Genomic DNA, 26,640 nt, shown 5'->3' on the forward strand with positions numbered 1-26,640 from the left:
AGTAGAATTATTATTAATAGCCGCAATCCTGTGCCTGAAATTCAAGACCTGCTCTGTGTTCTCTGCTAATAACCCGACTGTGAATGATGCGAGCGGCGTTATGTTGTCAGGATTTTTGGTGTGCTGGTGTTCTGACAAATATGCTACCTATCAGATTATGCTACCAACAAATCGTCAGAACACCGGCAGAACAACAACAATGTGCTACATGTTTCTTTTCCCCTCTTTTTTTCCAATTGACGGAAATCTGTCGTAGTGACGGAAAACTTTCATCCCGAGTAGTATTATGTACATCATACTGCACCACAGTAATATATTTCTGATAATTTCATTAAGCTAACCCGAATTTATATTTTGACGGGTTGCCATGAGGAACTTGTTTCTGTAGGTCTATGTAAATGATATGAAGATAGTTTTACTCCAATGAAACTGTCAAATGCTCATGAAGTGACTTTTAGAGGGAGTCAGAGCAGTTCTGGAAATGTTGTTCATGTATTTATGTCCTCATGTAGTGATACGACTGAAATCACCGCGAGCGTCGCACACTTTGTGTAGAAAACAAAACTGCGCATCTGTGCCATTTACTTACACAGAGACACGCAGAACATGCTGGATTCATATTTAAATAGTATTTTTGCGGCTTAATATTTACAGATGCTAGTCCATATTGCGACTCTATTTAAGTGTACTGACCTACATTTGATTAATTCATCCAAACTTTGACAAATTCCGTGACATTCCACGTCATACAGTAAATTCCATTTATATGACTGGATTCCGCGATTCCGTCCGCGTTTTCCGCGGAAATCATAGATAATATTGAGGTGTTTTGCAACTTCAGTGTAACGTTAGTGGATTGCGATTTATTGCAACTTAAGCAACGTCTGGTGCTGCCTTACCTTTGAGGGGGACAACTGATGCGTGATCACTGAAGCAGCTCCAGTTAGCAAGTGGTTTCGGAGTGAGAGTGAATTCCGCATTGATTGGTCTGACTCGTGACTCCCAACAAATCAGATGGGTGGTGGGCGGAGACTGCTTTAGGCTACAGAGTGGTGAGTTCTGACAGGCTGCATCAGAGCCAAATAGTGTGTTTCATAATTAAGTTATTTTTTCGGCGAATCGGTTTTGAAAATGACCGATACTGATAATCATAAAAATGCTTAATATCGGCACCGATAATCGGTCGACCCCTACCTATTTTATTAAAAAAGCAGATCATAGATCATACATTTTGTCTAAAGCCTATAAAACAGCTTTGGCCAAAATTTTGGAAGATTTCAAATTCAATGCATGAGGATTATGAATGGAAATTTTTTTTGTGAGCCATTAGATCACTTGAGACTCGGACCCGTGACCAAAGACTCGAGACTTGACTCAGACTCCAGGTTAAAGACTTGTGAACATCTCTGGTAGGTATGTATGTGCATGTACAATCTCTAGATAGCCGCGTAAACATAAAACCATGTCTGCATTTGTGATCAGAGAAATGACAAACAACAAGCGCTACTCTACACTGCTCAAAACTCGCGTTTGAATCATCAGTGGCAAATCCTTTAAATGAAAACGTACTTACAGTCTGTGAGCCAGAACAGCCGGCATTGCATGTTCTTCTCCCAGGATCAGGAAACAGTCCTCCATAAAATGAGCTGCACACATCTTAATGTTTGGGTTGAACTGTTCTGGAACAGTATTGTAAATACAACTTAACCACTGATTTCTAGTCGTGTCCTTCCAAAAGAGGCTGCAGTGAGCGGCTTGAGTGAACGGAGGCCGGCGGGCTTGCGGCAACCACATGTGACGACCCTGGGCTGGACTCATCTTAATGTTTGGGTTGAACTGTTCTGGAACAGTATTGTAAATACAACTTAACCACTGATTTCTAGTCGTGTAAATACAACTTAACCACTGATTTCTAGTCGTGAAAGCCGATCTGGCGATCCACAGCGCGAAGTTGATGTATTTCCTCAGCAACCAGCACGGATCAGCTCCAGGCATGACGAAGCGGATATCATCCTCTTTTGGAAGGCCAAACAAGTAGTTTCGCTTTCACAACGAAACACACGGCAACAACAATACTACTGTGAGAAACAAAGTTGTGCCGCCTTTCTTTGCGTGAACAAAGCGTTATGCAAATCTTCCCACATCGTGATGTAGGCATGGTTGACTCTTAACTTTTATAAAGAATATCTCTTTGGATTTGAGACTTTAGTCTTTGCAACTTTACATATCTTCTTCATGCACCAAGAGCTTGTAACACTCCAAAGAGAAAGGAAAAATTGAAATCGCATCATGTGACCCCTTTAATTTTTAATTAATTAATTTATTTTTTTCAGTGATTTGTTCAATTTTTTTGTCCTTAAACCTTTATAATATTGTGTTAGGGAGTAGAACATTGAAAATATCAGTAATTCAATCGGTATATGACATTAAAATTAAAATGATCAGTATATGACATTAAAATTAAAAGGTTTCTGTTATTGTTAATATCGTAAATAATAATGTTGACAAAAATAAATTAATATATTGTAGAATAATTATTTTTGTAAAATAATATTCTAATGTATTATTATTTATATATATTAAATGTTTAGCCATTTACAATTATTAAATAACTTTTTTTATTTCTTTCTCTCTCTTTCTTTTTCACATTTTTTAAATTGTATTTAATTATTTGTACCATTTTCTACCCCTGAAACTTTATAAACAATTAGAGAAAAAAATGAATATATTAATCATGTATTTGGTCATTATATTATGTTAAAAATTAAAAAGTGTGTGTATATACATATAGTCACACTTAGAAGTTGGTCAACAAAACTTAGAGGAGATATTGATGAGGGAATATTGTCACGCATCAGATTTTGACTTTCTCTTGGCTTGGATACTCAAGTGTCATTTGTTGATTTCTTTAAATTGTGGTAGGATCCAATTCAGGAGCATTGGAAGATATTAAACATTGTGGAAGTATGCACGCGTGCACACACACACACACACACACACACACACAGTAAATCACACAACAGCACGCTGTCACTCATGGGGCTCAGTCTGTGTTGTATGACTGACTGAGATTGTTCCACTCCCACATCATTTCTGCATCATGCACGCGTGCACACACACACACACACACACACACACAGTAAATCACACAACAGCACGCTGTCACTCATGGGGCTCAGTCTGTGTTGTATGACTGACTGAGATTGTTCCACTCCCACATCATTTCTGCATATGCTGCTGCCTGGCTTTGGCAATTAAAATGGAATAGAGAATCAGACTGAATATATTAACATGGCTCCCCCACCTCATCACTGAGCAGCTTCCATCACCATTCTCATGCTGCTCGCTGCAGTCGCCTCTGTTCTGCTGTCCTCCTTTTTCTCTCTGCGCTCTTGTTTTGTCTGTCTAATGCTCCCAGTCTTCATTGTTTGTCTCTCTTCAGCGCTCTCACTCTTTCTCATCTGTCTGGCTGTAGGCTGCTTATATGCAGTGCTGTCTGGAGATTTGAAGGGTACACCATGGCAGTTAGGGGGTAGCAAGTGTGTGGTGGTGTTTTTTTTATTTTTTTATTGCTTGTAAATGTGAAATGTGATGTTTCAGAAGGCATTGACCAGCACTGTGATTCATTCATGTGGTACATGTTCCTGAATCAACATCCTTTGTTGATCCTCAAGCAACAGACCTAACAAATAAGCATTGCTGAGTAATATAAAAAAAAGAGAAAAAAATTGCAATTAATGATTCGACCCCTTTTCTGAAGTGTTTTTTTTATTGCAGTTTAGTGCCATGTTGAAAGTAATAATATCAGTATATAATGTAATATTTGTAAATATCACATCATCCTTATATCATATATATGATAGTTATATCATAATTATTCAACCCCTATTCAGCACTTCTGTTTAAGTTACTTATTTGTAATGTATACACAACTGTGTATATATAAAAGCACACATACTGTATGTATGTATGGTATGTGTGTTGATTCAGCTGCCACTTGTTTTTGATTAAATCACATTAAGCTTATTTCTGATTATCGAAGGTGCATACATTGACACTTCTATGGCAAAAGACACAGAACAACCACTCTTCAACTTTCTTTAAAAAAAACAGTTCAGATTGCCATACAGTTGAAGATTGAAGATGCTGATGACACACTTTTAAGAAATGGTTGATTTATCAGGCACAGTCTATTGTATTATCCCACATAATGCACCGTTGCCTGGAATTTAAATGCATGCCAGGAAAAAAAGAGTCACAGACAGATGAGTCATTGCTTAAAATGCCACCATTAGTGCATTCTCATCTCATTCTGATGCTTTTAAAATGGGTTAGTTATGAAACAAATATGAAATTCTCTTCTGGATCTATGGCAGATCAGGATATTGTATATTTTGGGAAGTTTGGTAGGCAATGCATGTTTGCTGAATCAGAGCCTGTTCATATAATAGTGCAGTAATCCTTTTAAGTTATTGTTTCACATTATTACGGAAGGCATTGTAGCTTTCCAGGCATGGATTGCTTGGAGTAAGTATTGCTATGGGAGCAGTGTAGATGCATATAATCAGGAGAAAATTGAGCGAGAGAGGTAAGGGAGCGTGGAAGTGAACATTGTGCCCTTGAGACTGGGTCAGTGGCCCCTTATAGCTGTGATTTTTATGAGTACATTGAATCCCAGAATCTGTTTTCACTGCTGCAGATTATTCTTCCTGTCTAGCTCTGAAAAGCCAAACTGCTAAATAGATTATACATTGATTATACACTCTTGAGACAACATTGTGAATAAACAACTTTTATGAGCTGTTTTTTTTAATGAAAATTGCAAGTTCCTAAATTGTCTCCTCTTATTTTTTTTTGTGCAATTGCAATAATTTTGCAGGAATATTGTGTATTATAAATGATTTATACTTACACATCCTACTTGCACATCAAAAAATCGTTAATGTCCCCTCCACATTGCTACAAAATCTCTGCTTTAATCCATGTTTCACTTGGATATGTCACAATAGTGAATCCACTTAAGTGTTAAAGTTAACATCTGATTTAAGTATGCGTGTGTGTGTGTGTGTGTGTGTGTGTGTGTGTGTGTCTCTTTTAAAGAAAGATTTATTCCTGACAGAACAAAGAGATTAATTTGGGAGCAGTGTAGATGCATATAATCAGGAGAAAATTGAGCGAGAGAGGTAAGGGAGCGTGGAAGTGAACATTGTGCCCTTGAGACTGGGTCAGTGGCCCCTTATAGCTGTGATTTTTATGAGTACATTGAATCCCAGAATCTGTTTTCACTGCTGCAGATTATTCTTCCTGTCTAGCTCTGAAAAGCCAAACTGCTAAATAGATTATACATTGATTATACACTCTTGAGACAACATTGTGAATAAACAACTTTTATGAGCTGTTTTTTTTAATGAAAATTGCAAGTTCCTAAATTGTCTCCTCTTATTTTTTTTGTGCAATTGCAATAATTTTGCAGGAATATTGTGTATTATAAATGATTTATACTTACACATCCTACTTGCACATCAAAAAATCGTTAATGTCCCCTCCACATTGCTACAAAATCTCTGCTTTAATCCATGTTTCACTTGGATATGTCACAATAGTGAATGAAAATAATTTCAGTTTCTTTTTCTGTTTCCAATTTGATCATTCACTGAATCCACTTAAGTGTTAAAGTTAACATCTGATTTAAGTACGCGTGTGTGTGTGTGTGTGTCTCTTTAAAAGAAAGATTTATTCCTGACAGAACAAAGAGATTAATTTTACAAATAAACTTCTTTTCTTTTATAAGGTTTCAAAGTTGTATATTTTTTTGTCTAAAATGTCAGATAAGCCCATTCTGTATTCTCAATTCATTCTTAATTTACATTCAGTGCTAGATTTCTCAGTTTATAATAAATATTTGATATGACGGTTGTATTATTTATATATCAGATTGTGTTGACATACGGTGTGATGGGCAAATAAGGAAAAATACGTCTTGTGAGTAAATGGAGGTTGCATGAAAGCATAAGCGAATACCTCTGAATCCAAAAATAAATACATTGAAGTACATATAAGCTTTAGTTTTTGCACTTTTCACCCCAGTTTTTAACCTAATACTCATAAATCAGTTTTAAATTTGTTTGGTGGGTTTCTGAAAGATTACCTAACATTAATGCTAACATAGCGTTACTAAGAACAGCTTTTAAAGCTTTCGAATGCAGAATTAATGTCGTAACCATTTTAGCTCATCCACACTATCCATACAAGTGTCTTGATCAGGGTCCATAAAAAAGCAGAATTGTTTCACCTAGTTTGGATTCAACTTGCAACTTTATTGTTTGCTGCTCTGATCCCAAATATATCATCTGATAAATGTCATTTTAACAATTCCAGATCTGCTGGAGTATTTACACGATGAAAATAATAGGGATAATCCATTAAGCTGATTTTGATGTTTCATTTGGTAATTATTTCAGCTTGCAGCTATTATGACCAGAGTTCATGTGAGAGATGTTATCATTAGACGCCAGTGTCATAAAGACATATGCGTGCAATATTCAGAGCCTGTTTGTACCATTGTTAAAAAATTAATGAGGCCTTGCCAGATAATGTTGAGAGCTGTGCAAACAAATTGCCTTTGCCATCACCATGTGTGTATGTGCATATAAATGTATTGCCGCAGTGTTATCAAAAGCATGCTGTGCGGTATGTATGTCGGCCTTCGAGAAATCCTACATTTTTTAAATACCTCCATGCTGGAGATAAATAAAAAGGCAGACACTTTGTAGCATAAATTATTGATGCACAGCATGAAGGCAAATACTACCTCACTCTTCTTTTATTGGTTAAAAATATTTTCGGACCCACTGGTGCTTTCAGGTTTTGTCTCGCGCGCACACTTTTTAATTTGATTATTCATTCATCATAAAGAGGTTGAATTGTGAAGTTTTAGCCTTTTGAATGGCTTTTATTCCTTCTGATATATGGTGAAACAAACATTAGTAATGTGGAATAAATACCTTGTAGCGTTTCCCGTACACGCCGACATTGATTCCCAACAAAAGCCTGCAGATTCATAGTGTTTCTTTTCGCTAGTATATGCATCTTTTCCCCCATTAGAGTCAACCCGGTTCACTCCCCTTTGCGCCTGTAAGAATAAAATTGACCTGATATATGAGGATTAGGAATTGTGGGACATGAGGAATGAGTTCGGTGAATCTAGGGTGAGTAAATATATCAGTGTGATTTATATGGCTCTTAATAAATCCAACTTTACACTGGGGAAAGCACTTATCCAATAAGATGGCAGATTCAGCCAAATGTAGCCAATCAGCCCCGGAAAAGCCTGGTTCATTCAATTGAGCTGAGGGACTGATTTAATTGTGAAGCTATTGAGGCCGGATCAGGCGCTAGCTGTTAGCCATGAATCTAGCAGGCATTTCCTGTTTGTATGTCGCTGAGTGACTCGCTCGTTTCCTTCTACAATCCCCTCATCCCACTCCTTGTCAAACGAGTGCAGCGTTATGAAGCGGATTGCTAGTTGTCAAGCCTGTCTAATAGAAGTTATTGGAGCAAGCAGGCGTCTCGCGCATTCTCGCCTCACTGGTGTGAATGCTGCCTCGACGTGTTGCACCTGCTGGAATGTCAAGCGGCTGAAAATGGTTCAAGTGAATCCGTTGTGATTCCAGATCCGTGAAGCAAGGGGTCTGGCCTGATAACGTGCACTCGTCTTGAGTGATAAAGTGTGGGGGGGTGGATGTGATCTTTGTGGCTGTGGGGCCCGTGGCAGAATGTGTTTTTGTTGTTTGCCAAATGCAATAAAACCACTGTCTCTGTTTCTCTCTCTGTCTTTCTCTTCCAGTGTGGATCTGGTACACGCTCAGCTGAGAGTGTGTGAAGGTCGCAGCCTGCCTGAGCTGGGCTTGAAACAAGACAAGATACGGATCAATGGCTATGCCATCCAGTGCCGTGTGACCACGGAGGACCCGGCACGTGGCTTCCAGCCTGACACGGGAAGACTGGAGGTAGGTTAACATCCTACATTCAACAGCTGGGCCATCACACATCTCTCCTCAGCCATGTTTCCAGAGAGAAAAAATTAAGAGATTTAATTTTCTTTTCTGACTGTTATTTGAAAAAGACTGCAGTGGACATCAGCAGTCTGTGGATTTGTGCATCTGAACGTATATATTTTCAGACTTTATTTAGCAGCTTTTATTATAGCTGAAATAATTAAATTCAGTATTAAATACATATGGTTTAGACCTTCATCACAAACTATTCCAACAACAAAAATATGATGAATTGTGTTGATACAGAGTAGTTTTAATTTTTTTTTAAACGTATGTGTTTGTCCTCTTGTGAGAGACAGTTTAATTTATATTTATTACATTGACAGCATATTAACACTGACATTATATTATTATTATTTTTAACATGTCTAAATGCAGATTTATTTATTTTTTACTGTTAAACCTACTGCCATCAGTAGAATAAAATAATTGCAATTAACCTTGTAAATCTGATCACATTTCTGATCAGTCCTTATTTCAGAAACCAGATTTCCATGGAATCAAATTTGGTGAACATCATGCTGAAATCATTAAGTTAAACAGATTTCATTATTATCTTAAGTGCACACATTAACTTTTATATATTTAAAAAAAAAAATACATGTTGGAAAAAAAATTCTAATATATATGACCATGTTCAGGTTTCTTCTATATTTGTTCTACTTTTATAAGAAATTACTTTTTCATGGTGTTGTTATTATGTGCAGGCTTTTATTTATATATATATTTTTTTATTACTATATTAATATCATTATAGTTGTTGCAATTAAAAAAAAAAAATGGCATCACTCGGAATATCAATTTCTTTTAAATGTTAGATGTATTTATAATTTTTTTGTGTGTGTCTGTGAGTGTCTGTACAGGCCATTTTCTAAGTCCTGGACCATGTCTCAAATGACATACAAAACGCTATATGGTCTTATTTCATGATTCAGGAGGGTGCTCATGGGTGCACCCTTTTGGGGCTGCTGTGCACCCCTGATGAGTTCTTTTAGCTGACTGGTAAAGTGTAAAACCCTGGAAGGACCACTAGGGCTGACGGGCACTTCTTCCAAATATTGGACGTGGCCGAAAGCTTTGGTGTAAATCACTGACCACCACAAACACGTCCCACACACACTCTGTAGCTGTGCTCTTTTGAAGTGTGTACCTGCATGTGTTGATATCGCGGAGGTGTGAAATTGTCTGAGATGTTGCTGACGGAAGCTTTTACCTTTGAGGCCTTATGGAAATGATTTGTTTGCGGATGAATAATTGAACAAATATTGATATCAGCTTTCTGTGCCCAGTCACTGTTGAGCTGCAAGCCTTACATCTGTCCAAATATCTCACAGATGCAACTCGTGCTGTCTGTCTGTGCGGTTATCTGGTTTTAAGCCACAAGGTTAACCGGGGTCTCTGAGGGTCTCTGATCGAGATCTTACCAGCTAGATGTGTATATTTACATAGAAATACCCCAAGGAGTCGCCTAGCCCCCAAACCACATGATGTAATCATCCAGTTATACCCACATTCCGCCAGCTCATTGGCTAGACACCCCCGTATGGTCCAGATGCATCATCGGATGTGCCTTGCCTGGGCAAAATCTTTTTTCCTCCATCCAGCCACAGGGTCTTGGCTGTATCAAAAGACAGCTGGATCTCTCTGATAAGGATGTTCCTCCATTAACTTTAGAAAACTGTTTGGCGCTCAGCTTCAAAGACTGACATGGACGTCCTGTGATGTTGGAAGAATGTTTCCACTTAAGAGGGATGAGGATCCATGCAGATGGATAGATGAAGGGAGAGGGGTGGGAGAAGCAGTGAACTTGGGCGAAGTTTAAATGTTATTGTGGAGAGATTCCTTCAGCATGGGTCTCTGCATTTGCCAGAGCTAAAACATAGAGAAAGCGAGTGAGAATTCACCAAACGAAGTGTGAGAGAGAATATGAGATGGTTGTAAGAGAGGAAAAAAATAATTGGAGTGAGCATCCCTGATCCAGAAGATGAGAGCTTCAGCATCAGATTGAATGTAGCGGGGAATTATGGGTATGTATTGACCGATAATTAGGCTGAGAGTCTAGACGGTTGATTGAGAAAGATAATAAACCAGTGTTCAAAAGTAACCCTCACCATGCAAGAATGAAAATTGGCTTTGACGATTAAATAACACCAATACAATCCAGTTAGTCTGTAATTTTATTAAGACCTGCAATAATACAGTATAATCACATTGTATGAATGATGGACTGACCCTTTACATCAGCCTAAAACCAAAAACTCTGTTGCAACTTCTTGCAAATTTTGCAATGACTTATAATGACTTTACTTCAGTGGAAATTTATCATCTGAAGTTTATATAGAAGGTGCTTTTTTCTGTGAAATACAGCCTGTTTCTTCCATCAAATCTCTAAAATGACAAAACCTTTATAAATCTTCGTTTTAGTGATGGCTAACGATTGAGAAAGGTTGCTTAATTTTATCGCCATCTTACAAAAAAAACTAAATCCATATTTTGATGCCTCGATCATATTTCTTAAAGTTTCATTGAGAAATGGTGCTCATAAGCTTATGATTTGTCTGTGACTATATGTATTGGTATGATTAGTGTGCGTTTTCTGCAAGCACACAATGATCTGTGTTGTTTGTCAAAGGAAAAATGGCTAAATCATCTTGGGAGCTAAAACATATTTTTTAATAAAATATTGCAAAATACAGTATCTCACACCCAACACTGGCTGAATGATATTGAATCTCCGCAATATATTCACAATAATTTTGCTAATGATCTGAAACGTACAAAACTTTAAAAGCTGGCATATTTTAAAACTTGAACTTTTTTAACGGTTTCCTAATAAACCCATCATTAGTCATTACATTTCAAGTATTCCTTGATTTGCGAGTACGAGACATTTTCATAAAAGGGTTTTACTGTTAAAGCTCTTGCATTTAAACAGTTTGAATATACTTGGTGAGAGCAAACACAAAAATTGGGTTTTATATTTAACATTGTCAGATATATTGAGATATGCTACTGTTCAAAAGTTTGAGGTAATTAAAAAAAAAAAAGAAATTAATACATTTATTCATCAAGAATGCAATAGGCTACATTGAGCAAAATTGACAGTAAATACATTATAAATAAATATAATAAATACCTAATGAATGTTGTTAAAACTCTTTAAACTGAAAAATTAGGGTTTCCACTAGGCTTGCCACGATAGACGGTGCTGACGGTGATACTGGTGTTAAACCGCAACACCGGTTACGTCACTTGCCCACCGTGTCACGGTCCCCCACGTCGTTTTGATTTTTAATAGTAATAAAAATCTTTTGGTTCAGTAAAAGAACAGATACTACAATTAAAAACTGAACGCTCAATGCAGCATGCTGCATTCAAGCAATTGATGCCGAATTGCCGCTATTTGAAAGTGAAAATAAAATGCGCACATCGCATTTACAAGCTATTTAAAAGCGAAGGAAAGCGAGGAAAAGAGGGAACGCCCCCGCCCCCGCAGTGATACCGGTATTACCGGTGTTGTCACACGTCGATTAACCGGTGGGAAAATTTCCTCACCGTCACAACCCTAGTTTCCACAAAAATAAGCAGCTCAACTGTTTTCAACATTGATAATAAGAAATGTTTATTGAGCATCAAATCAGCATATTAAAATGATTTCTGAAGGATCATGTGACACTGAAGACTGGAGTAATGGTTGATGAAAATTCAGCTTTGCCATCACAGGAATAAATTGCATTTTAATATGATATTTTAAATGGTGATGATATTTTCGAGAAAGCAGAATGAGAGCCGGCTCGCATTCCACAAGGTTGTAAATGTATCGGGTTACCATGAAACCAGGGTCTTGTTCGGCGTCCTGGGGTGTTACAAAGTATTTGTGAAATCTAGCTAACAAAATATATATTGTGTGTTGGAGTGTTCCAGACGCTACATAGGTAACAGGGTTGCAGGTTTAGCCTAAATTAAGCTGTCAAGCTTGGTTTCTCATAAATAAAAAAAAAAAATTGAAATTTATTTCTGTTCTTACGAACAACACAAGTAACATTTGGATAGTTGAGGCTTACAAATGCAAGCAGAATGACAGTTTTTGTAAAAATTGATAATATACAATGATTATTTACCTGTTATGCTGTCAAAATGCTTTCAAAAATAGGGTTAAAGTTATGTTACTTCAAGCAGTGTTACAAGTTTTTGTAATGGGTGACTGGATCATGCAGTAACACAAAATGAGGGTACAACTAAATATTTCATTCTTGTTTGAATATGTTTTTATAACAGTTTTTACTAAAACAAAACAAATTAATAATTTTAATTAATTTAATAGCAATTCAGTAGTTTATGACATTTGGTGTATGATTTTTTAATTGATGAATAAAGTAGTGAAGGTCTGTATTCATGATCTGACAGATTTTGGTCTGTCCCAGATCAGAAGTCAAGGTCTCTCATGTGGTACAAGCCAAAATCTCCATTACAGAAACTCTTAGGGGTCTACTTTTCAAACTCAGTGAGATCTATTGACAAAAAACAAACAATCTAAAAGCCAAAAACGTGTATCTTTATATTGAATTAATCTAATAATTAAATAAAAACAATTAATGTTCAATTATAATATTGTTAAATTTTAACATTACATTGAAAATACCCACAGAACGATAGATTACGTCAGCAATGGTGTGATCGGGGAAAGTTCATGAGCCGGGACTCGAACTTGGGATGCTCGAAGCGTAATGGCGCTAAATGCCGGCACGCTGCCCAAAAGGTTATCGGTGGTGACAGCTGTCACGCCTTTTAATTGTTTATTGCGATCTCACAAAGTTTCGTTATAATCAATGAATCTCTCTATACCACACAATCAATCTATTATTTACATCGTGTATACACTGTATGTTATAATGAGAGCATTTGCGAGCTTGTATAACTTTGAACAAAAACTCCAGTGTTTTAAGCGGTGAGTGAATACTGTCTAACATAAACGTCTCTGATTGGCCTTTGCATTCCAGAAATCAAAGGATATGTCTGTGATTGGCTATATTGCTCAATGCTGTGAAAATACCTTTTACGTTCTCCAGAGCGGAAACACAAATAGGCACTGGATAGTTTGCCAGATCTGTTTTGCAAATATGCTTTTAGTACAGCTTCAACTGAGGATGCTTTTGCTTTCTTTTGATGGTGCTTAGCACCCCCATAGAACCGGGCCTGCATTTACCTAATAAAAGATGTGTGATCTACCAGCATTGACTTTGCGATAGACTTGTTGGTCACCACGTTCTTAGAGTGTACAGACACGTGATGTGCTTAAAAGGAGCTACTTTTCATTTTAGGCCACTTTAAAGTTAGATTCTAGTTCATGTAGCATATCTAATAGTCCTTGCAGGATTTGTGCCTCTAATGATTTAATAAGTGTGCCCTATTCTTGGAAGTGCCTGTTACTGACTGTTCATGTAAACAAATGCTTTGATTTTTATTTCTCCTCTTAATGGCTGCAGGTTGACCATAGGTTAATATGCTACTGTCTCGTGCATGTTGAGCGAGGCCTCTTGCCAAGTTAAAATATTACTCGCTTACGAAATTCCACCAGGAGCCCTCCGGTCATTGTTCATAGAGCTTCCAATTAAAGAAAACAAATGGAGGATGAAATGCCATGCTGAAAATTTCTGGGAAAGATTCATGCGTCCTAGGTAGGTGTAAAGCATATGTTGATTTGTGTGACATCGCCTCGCTGGCTCCGTGGGCATCTCTGGAGCAGATCTCCATGACCACAAGCCTTTCATCTTTCATCCTGCCTGCCAATAATACACACAGAGCACCCTGAGAAAGAGCCATCTTGCGTCTTCCTTTATTAGAGAGGGAATGAGAAAATATTGTTTTCTCCTCCAGATGGCTGGCGCGAGACTTGTCTCCTCTTGTTTATGTGACATGCTCCTCTTTTGTAGATTGTAACTGATGTCAGTGCATTTCCTCGCCGCCCTTCACCCGAGGTATGAATCCGAGACGAAACTGATTCTAGCGTTCCCTCGCCGCAGCTCCATCAGAGTCTGCTGCCGTCTTATTCACAGATGCAAACTCCCTCTGCCGCCACGCAATTTGAAACAATGCTGCTCCGTCAAGAGTCACATTGCCAAGCTGTCATTTCCAGACACATGCGCACGGGAAACGCCTTGGGACTGGGTGTTACTGCAGAGGTTGCATTGGTATTCTGAAAACGGCAGCTGCTTCGCAGGCCATTTGCAAACATTATTGGAAAGGTGGCAAAACTCCCTCAAGAACGTCAGCGCATGGATTAGAGTGTAGGCATGTTTGAAGATAATGCTCTTTGTCACTATCTGATGTTCACGAAATATGCTACATGTATTCAGTGTGCCACAGGCTATTTTTTCTTGGAGAAGATCAATATGGATGACTAGTCAAATTCATCTCTTGTTAAACACTGTGTTAATAAACCATTTGCAGTTCACTTAACGGGATAGTTTCCCAAAAATGAAAATGCTGTCATCATTTACTCGTCAAAATATCTTCTTTTTGTTTTTCTGTTTCAAGGAATAATGAAAGTCATACAGGTTTAGTATGATACAAGGGTGAGGAAATGATTGACAAAATGATCATTTTGGGTATTGGTTCGGCCTGCCCTGCAATGCATCATTTTAGCTACAGGCTCTTTGTAATATTATTCAGTTCAGTGCAGTACTGATGAACAGTGATTTATATAGGACCTCAGAAGAACACTTAAAGCTCATAAGACAGGAAATGGATCCAACAGGAGTTCTGAAGCCTCGGGCATCCAGCTAAAACCGGCTGATTGTTCAGCAACACTACTGGCACAGTGCTCAATGGTCTAAAATGCTCAATACCAACACCCACATCTCAACTCACCTGAAGAACTGAGATGATGTAATGAGGTGGAGCTGCGTTTGCTGCCTCAGGGTCTGTATATCTCACAATTATTAAAGAATTCCTAGCTGTTCAGGGACAGAATTTATGTTTTATCCGAATATAAAGCTGACTTTAGAAGCCACAAAGCCTTTATTTTCCTGAACAAAGGCTCTTTTTAGATATTTCAGTATGCACACTTATTGTAGATAAAGGTGTTTGTCTGAAAATTGTCTAAATCACACAAATTTCGCAGATTATTTGCTTTAAACTACCATCTACGAACCCTCATGTCAAAACTGATTTTTGTTTATTAAAAAACTATATATTAAGTCTGGAATCGAACCTGACTTTGCTTTCATGCTATATATTGTAGCGTCTGGACCAATCAAAAACACAATTTTTCATTTGATTTAACAAATCAGTTATTCATTAGATTAACAAGTCGTCACAGACCCCTCACCCAATAGACTGGGCGCCAGGATGTCTGCGAATGACCACAGGCCACTGGTTACCATGACACCTATGATAGACCAGAGCCATTTACGACCTAATGGAATGTTTGAATTAGAAAGAGAGACAGTGCCCAGTAGAAATTGACTCTTTTCTAATTAATCCATAGGAAAACCTTTCTTTTGAATGAACACACATATCCTTCAGGTCATTGTGTATGTTGTCTTTGAGATTTTATACTGTTTTATGCAGGCTTATGATGGAAACACTCATTCCTGTCATCTTGCCTATATGTAATCCTACCATGTTTAGTATCTATGAATTCGCCTTCTGATGATCTAAATGAGCGTGTATATTATATGTTGGTACATAGGCAATATATTAGTGTCCTGAGAATCTTAAGTAATTTCGATTCAAGTTCCTTGTAGTATGTTGGACTAGTTTAAGTGTTTATGTAGTTAATAAAGTCTTACTTGTATCACACTTGACGTGGTTCATTGTTTGCTCATAACTGGAGTCACTTAATCATGCAGATTTATGCTACAAGCTCTTTGTAGAATTGTACAGTAAGAAAGTTATTTCCCTTAACCAGGAAATTAACGTTCATAGAATTGACAGACAGTTGACCCTGAGAGGTCAAGTAAATATCTACAGCGGATCTAAATATTTGAAATTAATTATAACTAGTTATGATTAATTATTCATATTTCCCCATGAGCTGATTCGCTACAATATATTAATACAAGCTAAATACTAGCTAATTTTTAAACAAGTGAAAACGTTTGGAAGTATTATAATTGTTATTTGTTCAGTATAAATTTAAATCCGTATGTATGTGCTTTTTACCTAAAACTTTTTATTTATTATTTGGACTCCATAAAACCATGGTGTTGGAGCCATTTATTTAGGAATCCAGATAATGCCAAAAAGGTTTGCAGATCTTTTCCTCACCTAATGAGCTCCTTGTTCGATAAGAATGACTATCTACCCAGTGTAAACTGAGCAGCAAAATCCCTTTGAGACAAATCGATTCGACTGAGCCGCCCTTAAGTGAAGAGATTTGGCCACATCCTCCCAAATGTGTTTACTAATTCATCTGATCCAGCAGAACCTGAGAGTTCCCGAATGGCCTTTAGACATCTGCACGTCAATGGGAGACATATGTCTTGACGTAAAATCCTGGCCATTGAGAGCAACTCCAGGAGCAGTTTGCTGTAAGTAAGGAGCTGCTTTTTTCCTTGAGGGGTTTTCTTCTTTTGCTCTTGTCAGCAGTTAATGGCTCACGGGGCACTAAAACCCTTCCAGCTTCATGATAACACCACCAAGTGTAACAACTAAATCTAACACAAAACGAAATTCAATACCTCAGGCAGGTATACGGCGCACCGATGTGGTCTCGTGTGCGCATGTGTGTGCACAAACACTCGCACAGGTATGTCTACAAGAAAAGGTGTTTGAAGGATCACGTTTGCTGATGCCTGGTTAGCCCGAAGCTCTTTTCTGGGTACGGACGCCTGCAAGATTTCTTAATTATACTAGTTTGACCTCCAACGCGCTGTCTGCACCCTTGAGTTGCCTCAAACAATCACTCCTCAGTACTTTCTCTCTTTTATGTGGAGCAGTTTATCACGTCCATACCAATAAGGAACAGCTGACTTCTCCTACAGATAAAAATGGCTTATAAAATGGCATTGATATTTCTTCATGCAGGTTTTATCATATTTTGATGTAGTTTGTCTTGATGAAGTCAGACTTAAAAATGCATGTCGTTGGTGAGTTAAAGTAATGTTTATTTACAATAAAAGCCAAAATGTGTCTGCTTGGGATTAGAAACAGAATAAGCTTTGTGTACAATCCAGAATTGTGTATGAAATAATCAGGATGCAAATATGTGAATATTTTTCCCCTCACTCCTAGTGTAAACATCTGAATGTCATGAATATTTCTTCAAATGACATTTCAACATGAAACAAAAATGTGTCACATTTCAAATTGAAAGGCAAAACTTGATTATATCCATTTGGAGTTGATTGGATTGGGAAAAGAGTCCGTTACATACCAGATTTTTCATTTTGATTACAATTTCAAAGATGCAAAGTATTACAAATAAAAAAATAGTGTTTTTCTTACTAACATTTTAATAAAGTGAACCAGTGAATCATGAAAAACAAGACCAGGATTGTGTAAATACGCAATATTCCATGTTGATTTTCTTGGTTTCATTATGTTCTTTTTAAGATGGGGATTAAAAATGCTTAGGAAACTCTGGCTCTGGCTGCAATATTCATGGTTCAGCTAAATAAGATGAAAGTGTCTCAATGCCTCCGGGCCCCGCTCCTCTCTGTTCATGCTGTGATGTAATGCTAGTTTGGGGACAACAGGTGTTGCTGGGATTCAGGGAGCTATGTGGTGTACATGCTGTGCTCCATCTTCCGATACTGCTGGAATGCTGTTGACCTGTGTTCATCTCAGTAGGGCTAACTGATGAGGATATTTTGAGCAATTGATTGACATCCAAAGACTACGTTATTTCTAGATATCATTTTCTTAGCTGGTTTTCTTGCTCTTAGGAGGTGGATAAGAAACACTTTAATACCTTCTTAGTGCTTTTGAATTTTGAATTGATGTAACAGGATGCAGAAATGCAGTTTGTAAAGTAAATTGAAATGGAAAATAGGTTATTTACAAATGTTGAATGTTGCTATTTTAATGTTTTTTTTTGTTTGAAAATGTGTACACCTTATGGACAGAGGGAATGATAGATAGAACTAGAGGTGGGTGATATGACCAAAATCACAATACAAGTAATTTTATTTCACGGTAACAATATCACAATATAGTTATTTTTGCTTTAAATAAGGTCTTTATGATATTGATTGATTGAAATGTCTGATGCCATAGAAATCTTATAATTCTTGTCACCAGTGTCAATAACACAAAAAACTAATACTAGCCTAAATAAAAAAATAAAAAACACAAGCTCACTGAATACAAGTAAACAGTAAGCGATTAAGAATAATAGGAAACTAATTACAAGCAATAGGGAAAAAACTACAGTAGAACAAATAAATAAGAAATGCTACATATATTGTATGCATATTCTTAACTGTATAAATTAAATATATATTTCTTATTAAAGGGGTCATATGACGTTGCTAAAAAAGTTAAAAAATTTTGTGTAATGAAATGTTTATGCGGTTTAAGGTTCAAAAAACACATTATTTTCCACATACTGTACATTATTGTTTCTCCTCTATGCCCCGCCTTTCTGAAACGCGTCGATTTTTACAAAGCTCATCATTCTGAAAAGCGAGGTGTTCTCTGATTGGCCAGCTATCCAGTGCATTGTGATTGGCCGAATACCTCAAGCATGTGACGGAAATGTTACGCCCCTTACCATATTGTGATGCCGTGTTCTGGTGCGACGAGACAAAAACAATAAAACCCATTATAAGCGAGGCATTTGTTGCATCCAGTGGGGACATAATTACTGATTATAATGACTTATACTGTCTTTTTACGTGTTGCTTTGCATAAACATAAAACCATGTCTGCATTTGTGATCGGAGAAACGACAAACAACAAGCGCTACTCTACACTGCTCGCTTTTGAATCGTCAGTGGCAAATTCTTTAAATATGAAAACGTACTTACAGGCTGTGAGTCAGAACAGCCGGCATTGTAGGCTACACTCCCAGGTTTAGGAAACATTCCTCCGTAAAATGCGTTGCACACACACGAATATTTGGTTTGAACCGTTCTGGAACAGTGTTGTAAATACAACTTAACCACTGATTTCTAGTTGTGTCTTCTTTTGGAAGGCCAAACAAAGTATTTTTGCTTTCGCAACGAAACACACAGCGTCTCCACGACATGGCGGCGGCGGCAGCAACAATACTACAGCAAGAATAAAAGTTACGCCGCCTTTCTTAGCGTAAACATTTGGGCGCCGTTATGCAAATCTTCCCACACAGTGACGTAGTCACGTGGGGGCATGTTTAAACGAGGCGTTTTAGGAGGGCGTGGACGAGTCTTAACTTTTAAATAGAATATCTCTTTAGGTTTGAGACTTTAGTCTTTGCAACTTTAGGGATCTTATCTATTCACGATCAGCTTGTAACACTCCAAAGAGAAAGGAAAACTTGAAATCGCATCATATGATCCCTTTAAAATTACAAAAGTGAGAGAAAAAGTTAGTCGAGAGCAGTGAGAGATTTTCTTTCTTTTGTTGTTTGATTAACATGAATGACAGACAGGAGGAATATTAGACTGCTGTCACTTTAGAGAGTTGCCCAGTTCCAAAATACTGTTACACGTGTTTTCTTTCTCAGCTGTTTGCTTTCACTTATGACCTAAATTTCCAAGGATACTTGCAAAGACGGGCATTTTGACATATACAGGTGTGTGCAGAGGTGTTAAGGCGTCAAAAATTGGTTCAATACTCCCGCGCTCTGTAAGCACCGTCTTCACATGTGTGCGCTTCTCTGGCAGCGCACAGTCTCTCAGACAGCGTGCGCATATAATGAAATTAGTTCTATATATATATACACACACACTATAGATAGACGATAGATACTGTAGATAGATGATAGGTAGGTAGGTAGATAGATACTACTGTAGATAGATAGATGGATAGATAGATACTACTGCAGATAGATAGATAGATGGATAGATAGATAGATACTGTAGATAGATGATAGATACTGTAGATGGATACTGTAGATAGATAGATACTGTAGATAGATGATAGATAGATACTCTAGATAGATTAGATAGATAGATACTGTAGCTGAATACTTAGGACCATGTGATATTTCAGTTTTTCTTTTTTAATAAATCTGCAAAAATGTCAACAATTCTGTTTTTCTGTCAATATGGGGTGCTGTGTGTACATTAATGAGGAAAAAAAATTAACTTAAAAGATTTTAGCAAATGGCTGCAATATAACAAAGAGTGAAAAATTTAAAGGGGTCTGAATACTTTCCGTACCCACTGTATATATACACTATAGATAGATGATAGATACTGTAGATAGATGATAGATCTAGATGATAGATACTGTAGATAGATGATAGATAGAAACTGTAGATAGATGATAGATACTGTAGGTAGGTAGATAGTTAGATACTGTAGATAGATACTGTAGATAGATGATATATATACTGCAGATAGGTGGGTAGATAGTTAGATACTGTAGATAGATGCTAGATAGATACTGTAGATGGATGATATATACTGTAGATAGGTGGGTAGATAGTTAGATACTGTAGATAGATAGATAGATAAATAGATACTGTAGATATAGGATATATACTGTAGGTAGGTAGATAGTTAGATACTGTAGATGATAGATACTGTAGATAGGTAGGTAGATAGTTAGATACTGTAGATAGATGATATATACTGTAGTTAGGTGGGTAGATAGTTAGATACTGTAGATAGATAGATGGATAGATAGATACTGTAGATCAGTGTTTCCCAACCTTTTTTTAGTCGCGGCACCCTTTGGAAATTTTAACAAACTTGTGGCAACCTACAAAATTAATTGTCACAATATTTGAATTTCTAACTTCGATATGATAATTTGAAAAGTGTAGATATTCGGTACAACAAGGAAGAACTGCAGAATATAATGTCATACAGATATTTTTAATATTATTTAAAAAATGTGTCCATCAATGGTGGCAATCAGTAGGCTAATTTCTAATGAAGAGACTAATTTATGACAGATTTTAATGTAGGCTTTTGTACATATGTAAACATTATTTAATTACCATTATAAATAGCTATCTCACAAATTTTTGCTCACTCAGTGTTTTTTTTTATTTTACAGCTGGGTAATTTTGTTGCAGTAGCACGAGATAGCTTGATTTCAAACTTTGAATTTAATAAAAAATAAGTCACTAATAAACAACAAGTAAGCAGTCACTAATAAAATAAGAACAAATAAATAATTTAATAATGATAGCACAAATAAAAAATAACGAAAGGCCTTCGAATTAAATAAATTGCGTTTTAATTTTTCAGGTAGGTCTAACAGTATGGTCAAGATATAATCCAAATAATGTTTAGTCCTAGAAAGCTATTATTATCAGAACATGTGAGCATAACATAGCTGTTAGCAGATCATTGAATGAGAGGGCAGCGTTACCAGAGTTGCCCACACCATGTTACAACACAGTAGGGCTATTGCAGACAGAAACAATAATGTACTACATCGATGTTTCCTGTCGGCTCAATTTTTGAGTGGACTTTGCTGTTCCGATGAGCATGAACGGTATATGAGTGGAGCACTCACATGGGCCGTGAGCGACTGAGCGGAGCACACACACGCATAGAGCGGGATAATACGCTGAGCGTCACACCACGTGAAAGTGAAACCTGAGTGGTGAACTAATTTTCGGCAGCCGGAATTTCAGTGCATCTCTAATTATTGGCGACATCAGAAATGGATATTATATAATATATGCTTTTTTTAAACATTTTATCAATTTAAAATATTAAAAAATATTTTTTTTACACGGCACCCCTGCTCTCGACAGACGGCACCCCGGTTGGGATACACTGCTGTAGTTAGATGATAGATACTGTAGATAGATGATAGATAGGTAGGTAGATAGATACTGTAGATGGATGGATGGATGATAGATAGATACTGTAGATAGATGAATAGATAGATAGATAGATGATAGATAGATACTGTAGATAGATGATAGGTAGGTAGGTAGATGGATGGATGGATAGATACTGTAGATAGATGTAGGTAGATAGGTGGATGGATGGATGGATACTATAGATCAGGGATCCTCAAATCTGGCCCACGAGATCCACTTTCCTGTAGAGTTTAGCTCTAACCCAAATCAAACACACCTGAGCATGCTAATCAATGTCTTCAGGATCATTAGAAAATCACAGGTAGGTGAGTTTGATCAGGGTTGGAGCTAAACTCTGCAGCGCATTGGCCCTCCAGGGCAAGATTTGAGGAACCCTGCTATAGATAGATGGATAGATAGTTCAAAATCGCGTTCATAATCGGCAATGAATCGCCTGCAATTGTGAACGTGATTTTGCGTAGCTTGTCAGTGAACTACGGCTCTGTGTAGTAAATGCCGCTCCATCTGAACACACGTGCTGGAGATGTACTACTAATCACAGGAGAGGCTTTACTGACGAGATGCGCATGAAAATCGCATTCGATTTTTTGCACAGCCCTAATAGATAGATAGATATACTACAAAGGTACTGTAGATAGATATATAGATAGATAGACAGACATACAATGCATCAGAGGTCAGTGAACAAACTGTGGGAGGTCTGATGAGGATGAGACTACAAAAGTGGTCAGTCCACTTTTTTTGCTTGACATTATTAATTCTGAGAAAAGTGCTGCCTTTGATCATGCTGGAAATAATGAGGAGTGAATGTAATTCATCTGATATATGCGGAGACAAATTGGATGCATCCAGTGGAAGCCTGCAGTTTGTGTGAAGCTCTAAAGCTTAAATCCCTCATTGTTACTCCATAAATTACCTTGTTCTTCCCCTCTTTTATACGCCTGCTCTTTCTATTGATCTTAAATTCAGTCTCTCACATTAATTTGGGATGTTTTGAGCATCATGTACAACAGGGAAATTTTCAGCCAAGGACAAGCAAGTTTTGTACGTCTTCCTCTCTAAAGCTTCTTAAAATTCTCTGTACATCTTCATCTATTTCCCTGTATATTCCAGAACATCTTGGCAGATTACATTGGTTGGTCTGCCTGTCATACAGCGGATATTTTGTGTCCTTGGGTAATACGTTTGTGGAGACCTCCATTTCGGTGGTTCCAGTGTGCCATCACCTCGCTGAAACGGTATATTTCAGTCTGCCCCTGAAATGAAATTGAAAATTTCCCATTTACTGAATTGTGTTGAAATGAACATGACTTCTTCGTCTCCCCTTCTTTCCTGCCAGGAGGGCCAATAGGCAGGGCTGGAATTTAACTATGATTGGCATTTTATTCCTAATAAAATATACTGCAAAATCACAGTCCATTTGTGGAAGTAATGAAATCCTTCTTTCTGGCACATTCTAAGATTTTCTTGACTTATTTCTTCGTTTTCCCTGCAGCTCATATCTCTGTTAACCCCACCCCTCCTCCTCTTGTTGTTTTTCTGTTTTTTTTCTTCTTCTTTCCCTTCTATTACTCATTTCTCCCACCTCTCCTTGTGTGTGTGTTGGTGTTTGTGCTTTCTAATTTTCAATTTTGGTTTGCACTCCTCTTCTGTCTGGTTTTTCTTCTCACTGCTTTTTCAATCTGAAACATTTCTTGTTTTTCCTCCTTCACAATTCTTCTGTTTTTTATATCATCTGTTGTTGTGTTTTATTTTGTGAGTAGTCCTTTGCACATCACTGTTTCAGTATGTGCAATTTTACATCACCTTGACTGCTGGAATTACTTCTCTCTCTCATTCTCTGGCACATTGTGATTCGGTCGGAGCGTTAAGGACTGTTTTTATGGGAGAAGCCGGTGGGTAATGTGCAGGTTTGTCACACTGAAATCATACAAATGCACAATATATATGAAGTTCAACCTCCTCCGGCTACCTTAATTCATGGGTTCACCCTTTTCTCCTCTTGTCGCGATTACTCTCCCGCTCTGTTTGTTTCTGAGTTAGCAGACCATGTTTGTTTTGTTTTTCTTTGCATTCATTCTCAAAATCCCTTTCTTTCTCTCTTAATGCTTTACTGGCTGTGTAGTCTTTATGGAACAGGCTAACAACCTGTCAGCACCTTAGCAACGACTAACAACGCATTGGTAACTATACTCACTAGCATTGTGCTTAAGAGTTTTGACTTTGGGGATGAGGTCTTCTGATTTTGGCCAATCAGGAACATCATAGCAAGCACCTTAGCAACATGCCAACAGCCAGTCAGAACATCTTAGCAGTTGAGTAGCAGTACCTGAACAACCACAATAGTGCAGTTTAGCACTTATGGTGTGTGCACACCAAAAGCAAATTTAATTATTCGTGTGAGTAGATTACATACAAAGTTAATGCAAAGACTCGAATAGATGCAAATTTGTGCCCGACGATGCAAATGGAGCGACTTGATTGCAGCAGAAGATGGGATTGAGGCGTATATTGTGCTTTAGCGGCAATTGCGTAGGCCAATTCGCAACTGGAGTAGAAAATTTACATGACGTGTTATTGCGCAAGCCAATCAGCGAAGAGTTTATTTATTCGTCTGGTTTGGCATGTCCAGTTGTATCATAAAATGGAGGAGAGCATTACACAATGTTTTTATTCATACAAGTGACACGAAAAAACGTCCCACGAGTAATCTAGAGTGATAATGCGATGCGAATATTTAGGAAATAGCGAGTACTTTTAGGGCCCTATGAAATCAGGTTTATTTTTTCTCAAATTCCCTTTTATTTATTTATTTTTTCCAAATTCCGGTTTTTTTTTTTCATTTAAATTTTTCTAGACTCTGTTTTAATAGTTACATAAAATTGTATTAATCAAAAAGTATGTCTAATTAATTTAATTATGAAACTATCAAGAAACTTACACAATTTAACAGCAATTTATTAAGAGTTTAACAAAAATTACATTAAGGCCCTATGAAATATGTTTTCCCCCTCAAATTGAGTTTTATTTTTATAAAGTTCTGTTACATTAATTTTCTCCATTCCATTTTAATGGTTTCATTCCAGTTTAATTATAAAAAGCATCTGTAAATTTATTTTTATTAAAAAAAACAAATTTATTATTTAATTTATTATTATATAATTTATTATCAGAAACAATGTGTTTATGTATTTACATTTTTCTGGTAAATATTCCTTAAAAATATTGTTTTAATAATAATTTTGTTAGTAATAGTAGCAGCTCTGTTGACTTGGGTTAAAAAGGTACACCATAGCAACCAACCAGCACACCTTAGCAACATGTAACATCAGTCAGAACACCTTAGCAACTGAGTAGCAACTCTCTGGCGCACACAATGGCTTTATTGTGGACTGTGGTGACGAATTTTATACGCAAGCATACACAACTCGTTTTCTTTAGAAAATCTCTTAAAATCAATCGTTTTTGTGTTTCCGTCCCTCTTTTTGACTCATTATTTCCTCAGTGCAAGTCAGCGGGGCGTGCGAGACTTTGAGTGGAGGTGTGAAATCGTGCATACTTGAGCGTGATCTTTCCTGTGTGTGTGCACGTGGCATTGCCGGTCCCATTTCCACAGAGTCCTTTGTCGCATCTTTATTTCATGACGTCTGCGAATGTGTAATTATGACACTGCTCCAAAGCTGGCAGCGCTCGCCTCAGAGGACATGTCCACGACGTGAACTGTGCCTTACGCCGGCACGGCGGTGGGATAATGGAGGCGAGTCAAGAAGGGATGGTGTCTTCCCTTGATGCTCTAATTGCTCGGCGGCAGTCACAGCTGGTTTGGGCTGCTGCCATGTCTCTGTGATTTGTTCGATCTGTGAGAGCTTGAGAGATATCAGGGGCCAGTGTTTTGTTGTAGATGGAGATGCCAAATGTTTGTTTGCGAGCGTGTGACTCAGTTAAACCAAACAGGCATAAAAATGACTTGTAGCTGAACAGGGCTTGTTTAAACAGTGCCAAACAAACACTGCAAAGCTCATCTTTATTAACCAGAACATTTTGTGTTTTCTAATAATTTAAACTCCCTGCAGATGTTCTTCATCCCCAGCTCAGTGTGGGTGATCCACAACCTCACGTGCGATAGCAGAAATCACATTCATTTTTCACTTTATGACATCAAATACAACTAATCCTGTGTCTTAGGAGAAAAATGGAGCCCTCGTGATTGAAGCAGGGCAAACTTCTCCTGCAGTGTGAGACTGCTTTGAGCGAACGCTCTTTAGTCGTACTTAGAGGCCCTGGAGGTCATGACCCCTTCAATGCTCTGTGCTTCCTTCCTCCAGAGAGCCCAGGAGCGCTTACAGATGAGGCAGACAAGACCGTGTGATGTATTTTTCAGCACAGTGAAGCTTGCACACGCTCCTTTTGGACTTGTCAAAGTGCTGGCATGTTTCTTCTTGGCCCCCATTTGGGGAAAAACGGCTAGTGAGACCGACAGGACAAGGGTTAAGGGAGCGTTAAAACAGAATTTTGTATCGTTCTGATGTGGGCTCACAGTGTTGGCTGGTGAGTCGTGACGGAAAATGGCAAGCTGGGTACTCAAATGTTTATAAGGGGTAGAAATGAGAAGTACAGTAACACTTTACTTAAAGCCTGTGTGTTTAATGC

General features: G+C 37.6%; 1 protein-coding gene across 1 annotated transcript in view; it reads left to right on the forward strand.

Annotated features, from left to right (window-relative positions):
- Positions 1-26,640, forward strand: part of pcxa (pyruvate carboxylase a) — a 153,659-nt gene that overhangs the window by 50,538 nt on the left and 76,481 nt on the right. The window contains exon 8 of the mRNA XM_016228863.1: positions 7,847-8,009. Within this exon, the coding sequence (XP_016084349.1) occupies positions 7,847-8,009 (163 nt within the window). The remainder of the gene's footprint in view (positions 1-7,846; positions 8,010-26,640) is intronic.

Source organism: Sinocyclocheilus grahami, unplaced genomic scaffold, assembly GCF_001515645.1.
Source record: "Sinocyclocheilus grahami isolate Dianchi unplaced genomic scaffold, SAMN03320097.WGS_v1.1 scaffold344.1, whole genome shotgun sequence".
In the NCBI taxonomy this organism is placed as follows: domain Eukaryota; kingdom Metazoa; phylum Chordata; class Actinopteri; order Cypriniformes; family Cyprinidae; genus Sinocyclocheilus; species Sinocyclocheilus grahami.